The 13,215-nt window shown below is 39.0% G+C and overlaps 1 protein-coding gene across 4 annotated transcripts in view; it reads right to left on the bottom strand.

Annotated features, from left to right (window-relative positions):
• The window catches only part of POLI (DNA polymerase iota), a 30,517-nt gene extending 18,137 nt beyond the window's left edge, over nt 1–12,380 (bottom strand). Inside the window, exons 1-3 of one of the 4 annotated variants that reach the window (XM_037034471.1) lie at nt 3,806–3,938; nt 2,275–2,397; nt 1,432–1,596 (exon numbers count right to left, since the gene is read on the bottom strand). In XM_037034471.1, coding sequence (XP_036890366.1) covers nt 1,432–1,596; nt 2,275–2,397; nt 3,806–3,884 — 367 coding nt within the window. In that variant the 5' untranslated portion in view covers nt 3,885–3,938. Of the gene's footprint in view, nt 1–1,431; nt 1,597–2,274; nt 3,772–3,805; nt 3,939–12,289 lie in introns of those variants that run through there. The other 3 variants (XM_037034479.1, XM_037034461.1, XM_037034453.1) reach the window with 3 other exon arrangements.
• Nucleotides 12,381–13,215: the final 835 nt, after the last annotated feature.

Here is a 13,215-nt window from a genome sequence, read left to right as displayed (position 1 = left end):
TACATATACATATATGTGGGGGAGGAGTTTGTGCTATTGTTTCATACATATGGAAAAACGTAATACACTTTTTTTGCATCTTAACTTTCACTCACTCAACAAGGTATATATTTATGAGTCAAGTATACGGCACCAATGCATTCTTTTTAATGGTCACTTAACAGTCCATCATAGTCTTAATTTAGTCATTCTTATCCTGATGAACAATTTGTTTTCATTCCATGTTTACCAATTATGAACCATGCTACAATACAAATTTTTGTAAATACGNTTCTCTTCCTGTTTATATACACACATATACATATATGTGGGGGAGGAGTTTGTGCTATTGTTTCATACATATGGAAAAACGTAATACACTTTTTTTGCATCTTAACTTTCATTCACTCAACAAGGTATATATTTATGAGTCAAGTATACGGCACCAATGCATTCTTTTTAATGGTCACTTAACAGTCCATCATAGTCTTAATTTAGTCATTCTTATCCTGATGAACAATTTGTTTTCATTCCATGTTTACCAATTATGAACCATGCTACAATACAAATTTTTGTAAATACGTTTTTTAGGATTTTATTTCTTAAATTGCCAGAGGCTGTATCACTGGGTTAAAGACTATAACATATATCTTTAACTTCAAAAATGTTTCCAGATTGCTTTTTCAAAAAGGCTACAATACTTTGTTTCTACTTTTTCTCACGTTATTTTTTGCAAGTATAATGGTAGATATAAAATATCTTACTGATTCAAATTTTCTTAGACAATAATGAATTTGAGCATTCTTTTACCCAGATAATCATAGGACATTGTGTTTGCTCTTTTTGTCAATCAACTGTTCATATTCTTTGTCCAATTTTCTTGAGTTCTTTTTCCTTGTGGCTCTGTTAGTGCTTTTGGATATTATACATATTTAACCCTTTCATCTGAAAACTGCTACAAATAATAAGAGAACGAACAACAACAGTAGCAAAGAAGATAAATATAAAGCTAGTTTTTAATTATGTTAAATATTACAGAAGCCTCTCCACTAACATCAATGAATTAGAGTATGGCATATTTCTTCATAAGTCATTTAAATTTAATTAATTAATTAATTTATTTTTATAAGTCATTTAAATTTAAAATAAAAAAATGTGTGGCTTTCTTTAGTGTATCTCCCCATTCTCTCCCGCCTAAACTTTGTTGGACTCATGTTCACATGACACCAGTCAGGACCTGCTCCAACTCCTCCCACTTGACACTTTGCATCAACAGTACTTACATACCATCATCCTCATATACACCATAAAAAAGTGGGCAAGACCCCAAATAAAGTTATTAGCAAAAAAGACAGTGATTATGGCATTTTACATTTATTAGAAGATTTCATGAAATGAACAGGCATCCTCTACAAAAATTAAGGCTAAAAAAATACTGCCTGTAATCTGTACCTGTGACCTTATATGATACCTCTCTGTATCGAGTCAAGTCTTCTCCATTCACCAACACCAGCTGCGGACACTTTTCTTTCGCATCTCTAACATTCATAAGTTTCTTTACTCCAAGTTCCCTAGCTTCATAGTTGCAGGTCACCACCAAAGATTTCTGCTGAACCCCTATAAGAATAAATATTGTATGAGAACACTGAGTAGAATTTAAAGAAATATCTTAAAATATAATTTACTAATCCTACATTATAATGGTAAATTCTAATACGATCTGTCTTGATTAAAAATAACAAGCTGTGTCTCATTTAAAAAATAGAGCCTCTATTCATCAAGTTCTTTCAAGTAAAATTTACCAGAAATGATCACCAATCAATGGATTCTATATAACCTTCAGCAGAAAGATGCAAATAAAATCATTCTAGAATGTTTTCAGACAAAACCTGATTCATTTGTACCGAGTTAACTCTGTAAACCCAGCCCACATTTCACCCCAGAAAAAAAAGCAGAGGAAAAGAATTCAGTACAATTAATTCCTGGAGACTCATTTGTCTTCTGAGTAACTGTGTAATGAATATAAATCCATGTTCTGCTGTGAGTAGCCACCCACAGTAATTATCAGGTATCTCCCCCAATAAATGTTCTCATTATTGAACTATTCTTCCTAATCATCTGCGAGAAGATTAGATAACGTGGAGGGGAGGAGCATCCTGAGCCCCCAAATCTTTCTTAATGGTTAAGAAAGATTAATAAATCTTAATACAATGGTTAATAAATCAGAATACAATGGACACAATAAGTGAGCGCTGACCTTATTATACGACAAATATTATCGCCATCCGTAATTACCTAAAGGTTTGCCCTTTAGTTGCGGGTTTGAGATCATTTCTACTTGTGCATAAAAGCAATCCAGATCCACGTGCACAATGACTCGGGATGAAGAACTTCCTGCCGGCACCACCTGACCATGCACTGATGCACGATATGCAAAGAAATATAAAAATATACTCAGGCTGCTTATCATCTCTGGGCAACTGGCAATTCCTTAAAACATGGTAACTGAGAAAAAATAACGCAAAACGATTTTAAAAGTTTTATCCCTGGAGTTAGTATACCTGCTAAAGCATCTAAAAATTACAAAGACACGAGAGCAACTCCACTTACAATAGGGTCTTCAGTCCTGTTCACTTAGCACTTCGGTTTGCATTGCATTTTTCTCAAGAATAAACTTGAGGGGGAAAAGTCTTGATTAATAATGGATGACAAGAGACTATCCTCTCGCTTGAAAGTTTACAGTAAGATTATGGTAAATAAGATTATGGTAAATCAGAGGGGTAGTTTAAACGCAAATTTCAACCAACTTAAAAATTACTCTAAGTGGCATGTCCTTAAATTTTAAACAATCAGAAATACAGAATTGCAGAAGACAGAACTTATGGGTACCCGCTAACTACAGTTAGCTTCCATACAAAAGCAGGATTATCTGGTTCAGTGCTGAATCCCCGGTACTGGTTAACAGTGCCTGGAATATAAGACTATCAATAAATGCTCACTAAATTGAAAAAAAAAAGAGTACATATTTCTGGGACTTTAAAAAAAGTAGCTTATGTCACGGCGAATGGGGGCCGGGGGATCGAGACAAGGAAAAGATGAAATTCCAGCTGTTACCAGTTTAAAAACAAAGCAGGTTAAATGCAATGTACTATTCTGGTTTGGATCCTGGAACAGAAAATATTATAGTAGGAAAAAACGGGTGAAATGTGAATAAAGTTCGTATTTTAGTCAACAGTATTATGACAATGTTAATTTCTTAGTTTTGACAAATGTACCATGATGATGTAAAATACAAACATTAAGGACAATTTCTTCCTACTTCGGAAATTCTAAATCTCTTCCAAAATTTAAGTTTAATTACTTAAAAAAAAAAAAAGGCATGGACGGAGAGCCCGGGACTCTGGACTCCGGCCCCAAGGCCGGGCGACACAAGATGCAGCCAAAGCTAGAAGTGGGTCACGGGAGAGGCCTGCACCCGAGCCTCTTCCCAGGTTCCTTCCGAGCCCACCCATGCCTTCCAGACCCGACTGAGGCCCGGCCCCACCCCCAAGGACTGCGCGGCAAGGTTCTCCACTTCTGCAACTTTAAACTGCCCAGGAGCCTGCTTGGCTTTCATGGAGTTCTTTGAGGGGCTACCACAAGTACACTCTTGCCTAACTAGGTGATGCCATCCCTCTCGGGGTCCTGACTGCAAAACACCAGGCAGCCCAGGGCAGCCCTCTAGGCAGACCCAGGAAGATAAAACGAACCCAGCGGGGCGGGGACGGTCGCACCCCAACGGCCGCCGCCGCCCAGGGCGTCCGCCCGCCCCGCCCTTCTCATTTACACCAGGGGAGGTTGCCAGGTTCCTCAGGCCCCCGCGCACCCGGCGAGCCTGCTAACGCCCCCGCCTGCGCACGTTCCATCTCCGGAGCCGCGTCCTCTTCCTCGTTGCAGCAGCCTTCCTCCTCGGGCTCCACCCCCAGCTCCTCCACCCGTGGCAGCCAACCACGTCGCAGCTTCCGGCTGCCGCCACCGGGTATCCAGGGAAACCGGGGCCCCACCTCCCCTAGCCCTTTTGGCCCTGGCGCCTGCGTGGTGCGGGCCGAAAGGTCAGTAACCTAGGTGCTAGCGCAGGCCAGAAAACGTCTGGATCCACGTGCTGAGGTTTCCTCCCGCCAAATTGAGGCAGGAAGTGAGGGGTTGCGTTCCAAAACAGTTCATTGTTTTCTTGAGATCTTTGGTGTTACAACTTTTTATCTTTACCCAGAGGCCATCCTGTTCTCCCGATCAATTGTAAGGAAAGTTGCTAACGGTTAGGCACTGAACGATTTATTGTGATGGAGGTGGGAAAATGGTAAAAATCATGGTGAGAGCAAGACGGCCGCATAAACTAATGTGATTAACAAGTGCGTTAAAGTGTATTGCATTTTGTTTGTTGTTTGATTCAAAGACACTGTGCCAAATTGAACCTCTGAATTTCTAATCATCTAGACTGAATAGAAATTTAATGTCTTTGGAGTCAAAGGAAGTCTCTACTCCAGACCCATCAACTTGCTATATGACTTTGGGCAGGTTATGTACCGTATTTTTTGGACTATAAGATGCACTCCCTCCAAATTTGGGGTGGACATGGGGGTGCGTCTCATAATCCAAATGTAGCTTACCTGGCTTTCTGTTGGCAGGGGCGGTGGCCTATGTTATTTATGTTATTAAATATTTTACCACATTTTTTTGCTTCAATTTTTCTATTTTCCTTCTCTAAATCCTAGGTGTGTCTTGTCCTAAAAATACAGTAACTACTCTGAGCCTCAGTTTCTCCACTGTAAAAGAAAGTCCTGAGAATGATCGACCAAATGAAAACTAACATATACTTTGATATTCCAATGTATATAATACACCTACCTTCTGTTAAGATGTATTGTGTGCCTGTGTGTTTTTACAACAGAGGAAATTTGGAAATTTCTTTGTGTGTGTACATATATACATATATTCAACATACATGTTTTCACAGTATTCTGCTCTTACAAAGAGGATGTGAGAACCTTGAGAACACCTTTAAAGGACATGTTGGTGTATCCACAGAGGAGAAGGAAGAACAGGCAGAGCCAGGACTCAGTGGGTTGGAGACCAAGTCGTCCTCTCGGACAACTGGACCAGTTCCCTGAAAGTCTGCAGTGTAGGATCTAAGAGTGATTTAGAGCTGTGCTGCTTTCTTTGTGAATGCTGTTGGGTAAGTCTGGCTAAAGAACTTTTGAATTAAGTGCTTCCTTGGCCACTAAGTGCTTCTTGGCTATTTTCAAGGGTGTCCAAGTACTTGCAGAATACTAAGCTTTTTAAAAAAATTCCTTCATGTTGAGAATGATCCAGACTATGGACATACCATGGAAGATTAAAACTATTCCTTTATAAGAGCCATAGGCTCACTACACGCATCAGCTTCAGAAAAAAGTGAGCCAGCTTGGGAACACGGTGCACAATGAAGTGTTTAGCTTCATTTGTTTCCCTGGCACTTGGAATATTGAAGAGCGGCTTTTAATTTGATCATTTGTTCGTGATAAACATGAACGCTCATGTCCATGAAGGGTGAGGGAGTCACCAGTGTCTGCTTCTGTCCTTCTAGCTGAATTGGCCACATGTGGTTCAGAGGAAGAACTATAGACCCCGGTCAAGGGTTTGACAGGAAGAGTGTGAGAGTGTTCATGAGTGTCTGTATTTCGTGTTGGTGGGTGGCTTGGTAGGTACAGGCTGACCATGGGGGTCAAAGGAATAATGTGAATTGGCAAAGGCACTAAGAGCTTGGTTTTGTAAGGTCTTTGGCCTAGTACAGCGGTCCTCGATCAGGGTCACTTTTGTCCCTTAGGAGATATTTGGCAATATCTTGAAAGTACTTTTTGTGGTCACATCAGGGAACTGGAGCTCTGTACTACTGGCATCCAGTGGGTGGAGGCCAGAGACACTGCTGAACATCCTCCAGTGCACAGGACAGCCCTTCACAGTAAAGAATCATCCAGTTCAATGTGTCCATTGGACCAAAGCTGGCGCGTTCTGGCTTGGTCGTCTTGGTAGCTTCCTGCAGCCCACCCCTAACACCCTCCTCAGTTTAAGGTCCCCAGTTGTAATAAAGAATTTATCTTCAGATATGTGCTCTTAATTATAAATGACATTTTTTAGAGAAAGGAGGATGTAAGAGAGGGAGACAAATGTAATTTAATTGCTTTTCACTGTGGGAATCTACATTCTGAGAATGCATTTGTGAGAAAAAAGGATTTAAGAAAAATATGCACACATTTATGGAGCGTATGGGTTGCCCCTGGGGTGAAATGCTAATGAGCACAAATAATTTACAAGGCTTAAATGCAAAACTCCGAAACACAGAAAGGCTTCAGACGGTTGAAAGCAAACTATAATTAGGATACACTGTTGTACAATGTGCGTGCCACGCAGTATTTAGTAACACTCATCCAAGGATCTGAAATCCTTGGTATTAAAAACTACAATTGTCATGAAGAAACTCTCTCTCTCTCTCTACCTTCTTTCCTCCCTTCTCCCACCCCCTCCTCTCTCTCTCATTCTTGCACACCAAAGCCTCAGTTTCATGCTTTCTCAGTGTAACCTAAAAATATTTGCTGCATACCATGCAATTGTGGCCATAGAAGGTGTAAGAAGCTGGAGTTTTTCTAACAGTCAGCTTCTCTGACCTTTTTTTGTGGTTCTGTGTAGTTCTGATGAAAAGCCTGCATAGTCACTTCAGTAATGACATTTAAAATGTTGCTTGTCAGGGTGTACTCGATGAAATCTGCCTCATCATTTTGGATAAAGAGAGGTGGGAACCAATGTAATTACAATACAAATCATTTGCTCAAGGCTTGTAAATAACCTCTGCAAACTTCAGTCATTGAGAAAAGAGAACTACTGGATGTTATATAGAAAGTGTGAGCACATTGACATAGGTCAGGTATACTGTGTTAAACTGACAAACACCTAACTTGAGTGTAACAATTATAAGAACTTTTCCTGACTGTAAAAGTAATTTGTGATTATTGTGAAGAATTTTTAAAATAGAGGAAGGAGCCCTGGCTGGTGTAGCTCAGTGGATTGAGCGCAGCCTGCAAACCACACGATCGCGGTTCGATTCCCAGTCAGGGCACATGCCTAGGTTGCAGGCCAGTTCCCAGCAGGGGACTCACAAGAAGCAACCATACATTAATATTTCTCTCCTCCTCTCCTTCCCTTCCCCTCTAAAGATAAATAAATAAAATCTTTAAAAAAAATAGAGGAAGGAGGTAAAAAGCAATGGAAATAATCATAATAATCCATAATCTTGGTGCTCAGAAATAACCATCCCTTGTTTTTTCATAAAGCACAACTTAAAAAGAAAGTTTTTGTTTCATTTCACAAATAAATTTCTGTACTTTTTAACCAAACCACAAGACCATTGTGAGATACATTGCCTGAATAAATGATATAAACAAAACTGTATACTTGTCTTTGATGTTAATTTAAAGGAAATGAATTAATATGGTCTCAATATCATCTTGGAAATGTTAATAATTTCAATTTAACCAATAATCTCCATTTTCCTGGTTTTGATTAATATAAACTCCCCATAAAGAAAAATGATATTTATATTTATAGGATTTATTTCTTAACATTGCTTTCAAGACTCCATTAAAGTAGTTACTAACCCTAAAAGTACTTCCTGTGTCTCTGGTAAAACAAGCAAAAAAATTTCATCCACTGTTTAAGACATTGTGGTGAGACAAAAAAGTACCAGGTATAAAGTGAAAATCCATCCTGACCCCCACTGAACCCTGAGATAACCACTGCTAACAGTGTATGTTAATATGCTTCATCAGGTTTTCTCTGACAATGTTTAACACACGGTGGATGTAGGGACAGTCATTTACAATTCACGAGTAGGGTCACACTATGCAGATTCTTCCCGAAGACTCTGCTTCACCAGGTTGTTTAATTTACTTTATCTTGAGCATCATTTCTTTTCCCTGCAGGAAAATTAACAGCATTCTTTTTAATGGATGCAGTTTTAGCGGGTCCATACTGATAGATACTTATTGCTGATCTGCTGCAGTGAGCATCTTTGTGAATTTTGTATATCTCTGCACCCTTCTTCAGGAGTTTGACCCCACCCTTCCCTAGGACTAGCCTAACCTAAAATTCTATAAGAATATTATTTGTATCTTTTCAAATTAATGAAAACCCTATGAAAGCATACGATGATACATGAGTCCTGTCAGTTCTTTCTCTAATCGCTCTCTCAAATCCCTCCACTTCCCTGCATACGTGCTGACACATTTCTCATCCAGACCACACACCCAGTCATCTCTGGCTTAGCCTAGAGCAGTGTCCTCCTACAACCAGCCCATCTGTGGGTCCTAGAGAAATCCTTTAATCATGTATGATATAATGTGACTTTTCTGCTAAGAATCTTCCAGAGGCTTCCAACAAACAACCTTTAGAGTAAAATTCAAACCCCTTTCTCAGCATGGTCCCCAAGGCCTCACTGGGGCAGGATCCACCTTTCATTCCTACTTCTCATAGCAGCTTATCATTTGTCCTTGCATTTGGCTACACCAGACAGCAGCCCCCTTTTCTGTTCTGCTGATGACACATATTTAGTCTGCAGGCAGCAAGCTGGAGACCCAGGAGGGCTGATGATATAGTTCTAGTCTAAGCCTAAGTCCTGAGAACTAGGAGAGCTGATGTAAATTCTACTTCAAGTTCGAGTATGAAAGCGGAAGACTGATGCCTCAGCTCTAAGGCAGAGAGAGTGATCTCCCTCATTCAGCATTGTGATTCTATTTAGGCCATGAACAGGTTGGATGAGGCCCAACCACACTGCGGAGGACAATCTGCCCTACTCAGTCTATTTGAATGTTCATCTCATCCAGAAATGTCTTCATAGACATACCCAGAATAATGTTTAACCAAATATCTGGACACCCTGTGGCTCAGTCAAGTTGACACATGAAATTAACCACCACAGGACAATTTCCGGACTTCAGACCACTGCGCTGCTCGAAAGGTTTTTCACAGAACTGGCTTGTTCTCTTTCTCTAGTTCTCAATTCAAATGTCAACACCTCTAACTGACCTTTCCAAACCACAGTCTCTCAGATGGCCACCACCAGAACCACCACATTCTTTCACGACATACTGAATAGCATTTATAACACATAGTTCAATATGCAATTTTATAATTGCCTTTTAGTTATTTTTAATATCTCTCCCTAACTAGAATATAAATTGTGTTAGGGCAGGAGCCTAGTATCCCTTGTACTTTTTTGGTACCTACCAAAAACATATGCTCAATAAATAATAGCAGTATTTCAACATCCATTGTATAACTTAAGTTGGGATTTTTAAAGTCCTGTATAGATAAATACTCATTATGTAAGAATTCCAAATAATATATGGGGGGGTAGGTGTGCAAAAGTCAGTTTACAGCTGTCCATATGGAAACTAAAACTGTAATTACTTAATACAAGAACAAGCTCTGTGTCTCACCTTCTCACAACTGTAAACCTACTTTTGCCCCACCCTGTATGTAGAAAAGACCCCCTCTGGGAGGTGGAACTTAGTCTCCACACTTTTGCAGGTGGACTAGTCATTTGCTTTCAGGAATAGAGGGTAAAAAGAGAGGTGCAGTAAGTTTACAGTGGAGAAACTTGACTGCCTGTCTCAACCAAATTATCATGTGGATATCGTGCAGCCCAGAAAGGATGCATTCAGATGGGTGCAGCATCACATCTGTAGAATTCTTGCCAAAAATGCGTACCCTCCATGCAATCGTAAGAAAACCTCAGACAGACCCACCAAATTAAACAAAACAGTTGGCCAGTGTTTACCAAAAGTGTTAAGGTCATGAAAGACAAGATAAAAGGAACTGTCACAGTTAAAAAAGGCTGAGGAGACATGACAACTAAATGCAATGTGGCACCCTGCATTGATTTTCAGAACAGAAAGGATATTAATGGGAAAGCTGGTGTAATCCAAATAAAATTGCAAGTTTATAAAGATGTATCACTGCCAATTTCTCGTTTCGACCAAAGTAACAACAGCAGGAAAAATCGGGAAGGATATGAGAGACCCCTTTACTATATTTGCAACTTTTTTGTAAGCATAAGTGTACTCCAAAATGAAATGTCTATTTTATTTTTTTAAATATTCTATTTATTTATTTTTAGAGAGAGGGTAAGAAAAAGAGTGGGAGAGAAACATCAATGTGTAGTTGTCTCTCGTGTGTCCTCTACTGGGGCCCTGGCCTGCAATGAAGGCATGTGCCCTGACTGGGAATCGAACCAGCGACCCTTTGCTTCACAGGCCAGTGCTCAACCCACTGAGCTACACCAGCCAGGGCTAAAAAGCCTATTTTTTAAAAAAAAAAAAGATAATCAGTCTATAGCTACACCACCCTGAATGCACTTGATCTCATCTAAAAATAATCAGGAACCAGAAACTAAATAAGCAGCAGTTTTTTTCTAATCTTCACAAATAAAAAAAATGAAAACAGTCCTTTAGATTCAACCGCACACACAGGTAACTATGTGAGGTGACGAACGTGTTAATGAACTTGATTATGATAATCATTTCACAATGTATATCTATATTATCACAGTGTATACCGAAATGTATATACTTTTGATTTGTAACTATACCTCAATAAATCTGAAAAAAAACCTTTCTTTAGATTGTTTGTTTGAGATTTTTATTTTTTGTTGAGGTATGCTATACATCATTATGAATTTCCCTCTTAGGACTGCTTTCTCTCTGTCCCGTAGGTTATGGGCTGTTGGGTTTTCATTTTCATTTGTCTCAAGATATCTTTTGATTTCTTCCTTGACCTCATTGTTAACCTATTCACTGTTTAGTAACATGTTATTTAGCCTCTGGGTGTTTGAGTGTTTTTCAGTTCTTTTGTTGTAATTGAGTTCTGATTTCATACCATTGTGGTTAGAGAAGATGCTTGATATAATTTCAGCCTTAAATTTATTGAGACTTGTTTTGTGGGCTGAGATGGGGTCTATCCTGGGAAATGTTGCATAACCCCTTAGAAAGAGTGTATATTCTGCTTGGGGATGAAATGCTTCAAAAATATCAATTAAATCCATCCAGTCTAGTGTGTCTTTTAAAATTGAATTTATTGGAGTGACACTGGGTATTAAAATTCTATACGTTTCAGGGGTACATTCTACAATAACATCATCTGCATATTGTACCGTGTTCACTGCCCTGAGCAGAGTCCCCTTCCATGGCCATAAATCTCCCCTCCCCCTCTCCTACCTGGTCCCACCCCCCTCCCTCTGGTAATCACCATATTGTTGTCTGTGAGGTTTTTTGTTTTGTTTTTTTTATTTATTGTTTTTGCTTAATCCCTTCATTTTTTTCACCCAGCACCACCCCAGGCCCTCCCCTCTGACAGCTGTGTCATTGTGTCATTTAAGACCCTTGTTCCCTTGTTGAGTTTCTGGCTAGAAAATCTACCATTGATGTCAATGGGGTATTAAAATCCCTTACTATGACTGTGTTACTTTCGGTCTCTCCATTTATGCCCATCAGTACTCATTTTATATATTTAGGTGCACGAATGTTTACGAGGGTCATATTCTATTGTTGGATTGATCCCTTTAGCATTATATAATGTCCTTCTTTGTCTTTTATTATAGCCTTTGTTTTAAAGTCTATTTTGTTTGATGTAAGTATTGCTACTCCAGCTTTTTAAAATTCCATTTGCATAAAATATCTTTTGCCATCTCTTTACTTTCAGTCTCTGTGTGCCTTTCGATCTGAAGTGGGTCCCTCGTGGACAGCGTATATATGGATCTTATTTAAACTTGGGGAAAAAACCTTAAATGTTGCCATTGATATTCAAAAGTGCAATAAAAATTCTGCCTTTTTATTAGTTAATCTAGACAGATCGATAGATATTACTCTTTCAATTCCATTCACAAAATTTTTAAACCTCTTGTGTCTCAACTGTTGTTATTATTATTTTATTGTTGACACTATTACAGATGTCCCCCATCACCACCTCCCTTCTTTGCCCACCTTCAACTATTATTTTCCATTTTTGCCACCATTCTTTAAAACCCTTAAAAGATGCTATGTTTGTAGTTAATGCCCATTTAATGTTTATAATTGAAGGATATTTTTAAACATACTCGTACCAAAGAGATAATTACTGCTCTTAAAATCATCACTCCTTAAAAAAGAATTTCTGCATGCAATGATTCTTATTGCCTATGAGATTTAGCTTACTTTCTTTTGAATAAAAGACATAAAAATTACTAAGAAATCAATAGTGATGAAACCTGAAGTCAGAATGCTGAATCTCTAGTCCATCCGAGGAGTTAGAAATGGGGGCTCTACCAGCAGGCTCTTCCACGGGCGTCTGACTTGGTTCCTGCTGTAAGGCAGTAACTGTCCGAGAGCATGCACGGCCTATTCGTCTGGGTGTCACTTGAGCAGTTATATTCATTCAAATAACTGCATCTGGTACCTTTACTTGTGTAAAATGGCAAAATGACGATCAATCAATAATCCACTGTAGAAAATATCCTGGTTTTGGGTTTACACAGAATTACCTAAGAAATCAATACCTGCTTAAGTCATTTCTAAAATGCTGACTTGTTATACTTCTCTCTCCCTTCACGGAGTCACAAGTCAAGGTCATGAAAAACAAAGACAAGGAACTGTCACAGCTTGGCGGAGACTAAGAAAATATAACAAATCAATGAAAGGTAGGATCCTGGATCCGACCCAGGACACTGGGGAGAAACTGGCAAAATTCGAGTAAGTGTTGTGGTTTAGTTAATAATTTTGTACCAGTGTTATCCTTCGCTTTGGATAATTATAGTCATGTAAGTTAACAGTAGAGAAACTGGGTAAAAGGTAAACACCAATTTTCTGAACTATTTTTGCAACTTCTGCAAATCTAAAATTATTTCAAAAGATTTTTTAAAATTGCATTGGAAAATTCCTCAGGAAGTTGTTACTTCAGAGAGAGAGATAACGTTTCTCAATAATTCCCATGCAGCCAGCGTTCCCACCAGCTTTGAAGCGGAGCGTTGTTTTTTTCGGTTAAGCAGCAGACAAAGTGCAGTTGTTAACTTGTGCTTTAGGAATATTTTGCAGAGAAATACATATTTTAAGGCACTAGAATTATACTTTGTACAGCAAAATGTTCGTACTTTGAGAGGCCCGTTGGAAGCAAGGCCAACTGAGAAAAAGATTCACT

Source organism: Sturnira hondurensis, unplaced genomic scaffold, assembly GCF_014824575.4.
Source record: "Sturnira hondurensis isolate 20B ecotype Veracruz unplaced genomic scaffold, ASM1482457v3 Scaffold0001872, whole genome shotgun sequence".
NCBI classification, from domain to species: Eukaryota; Metazoa; Chordata; class Mammalia; order Chiroptera; family Phyllostomidae; genus Sturnira; species Sturnira hondurensis.
Note: the sequence above shows the minus strand (reverse complement) of the source record. Positions and strands in the feature narration are given on the sequence as shown.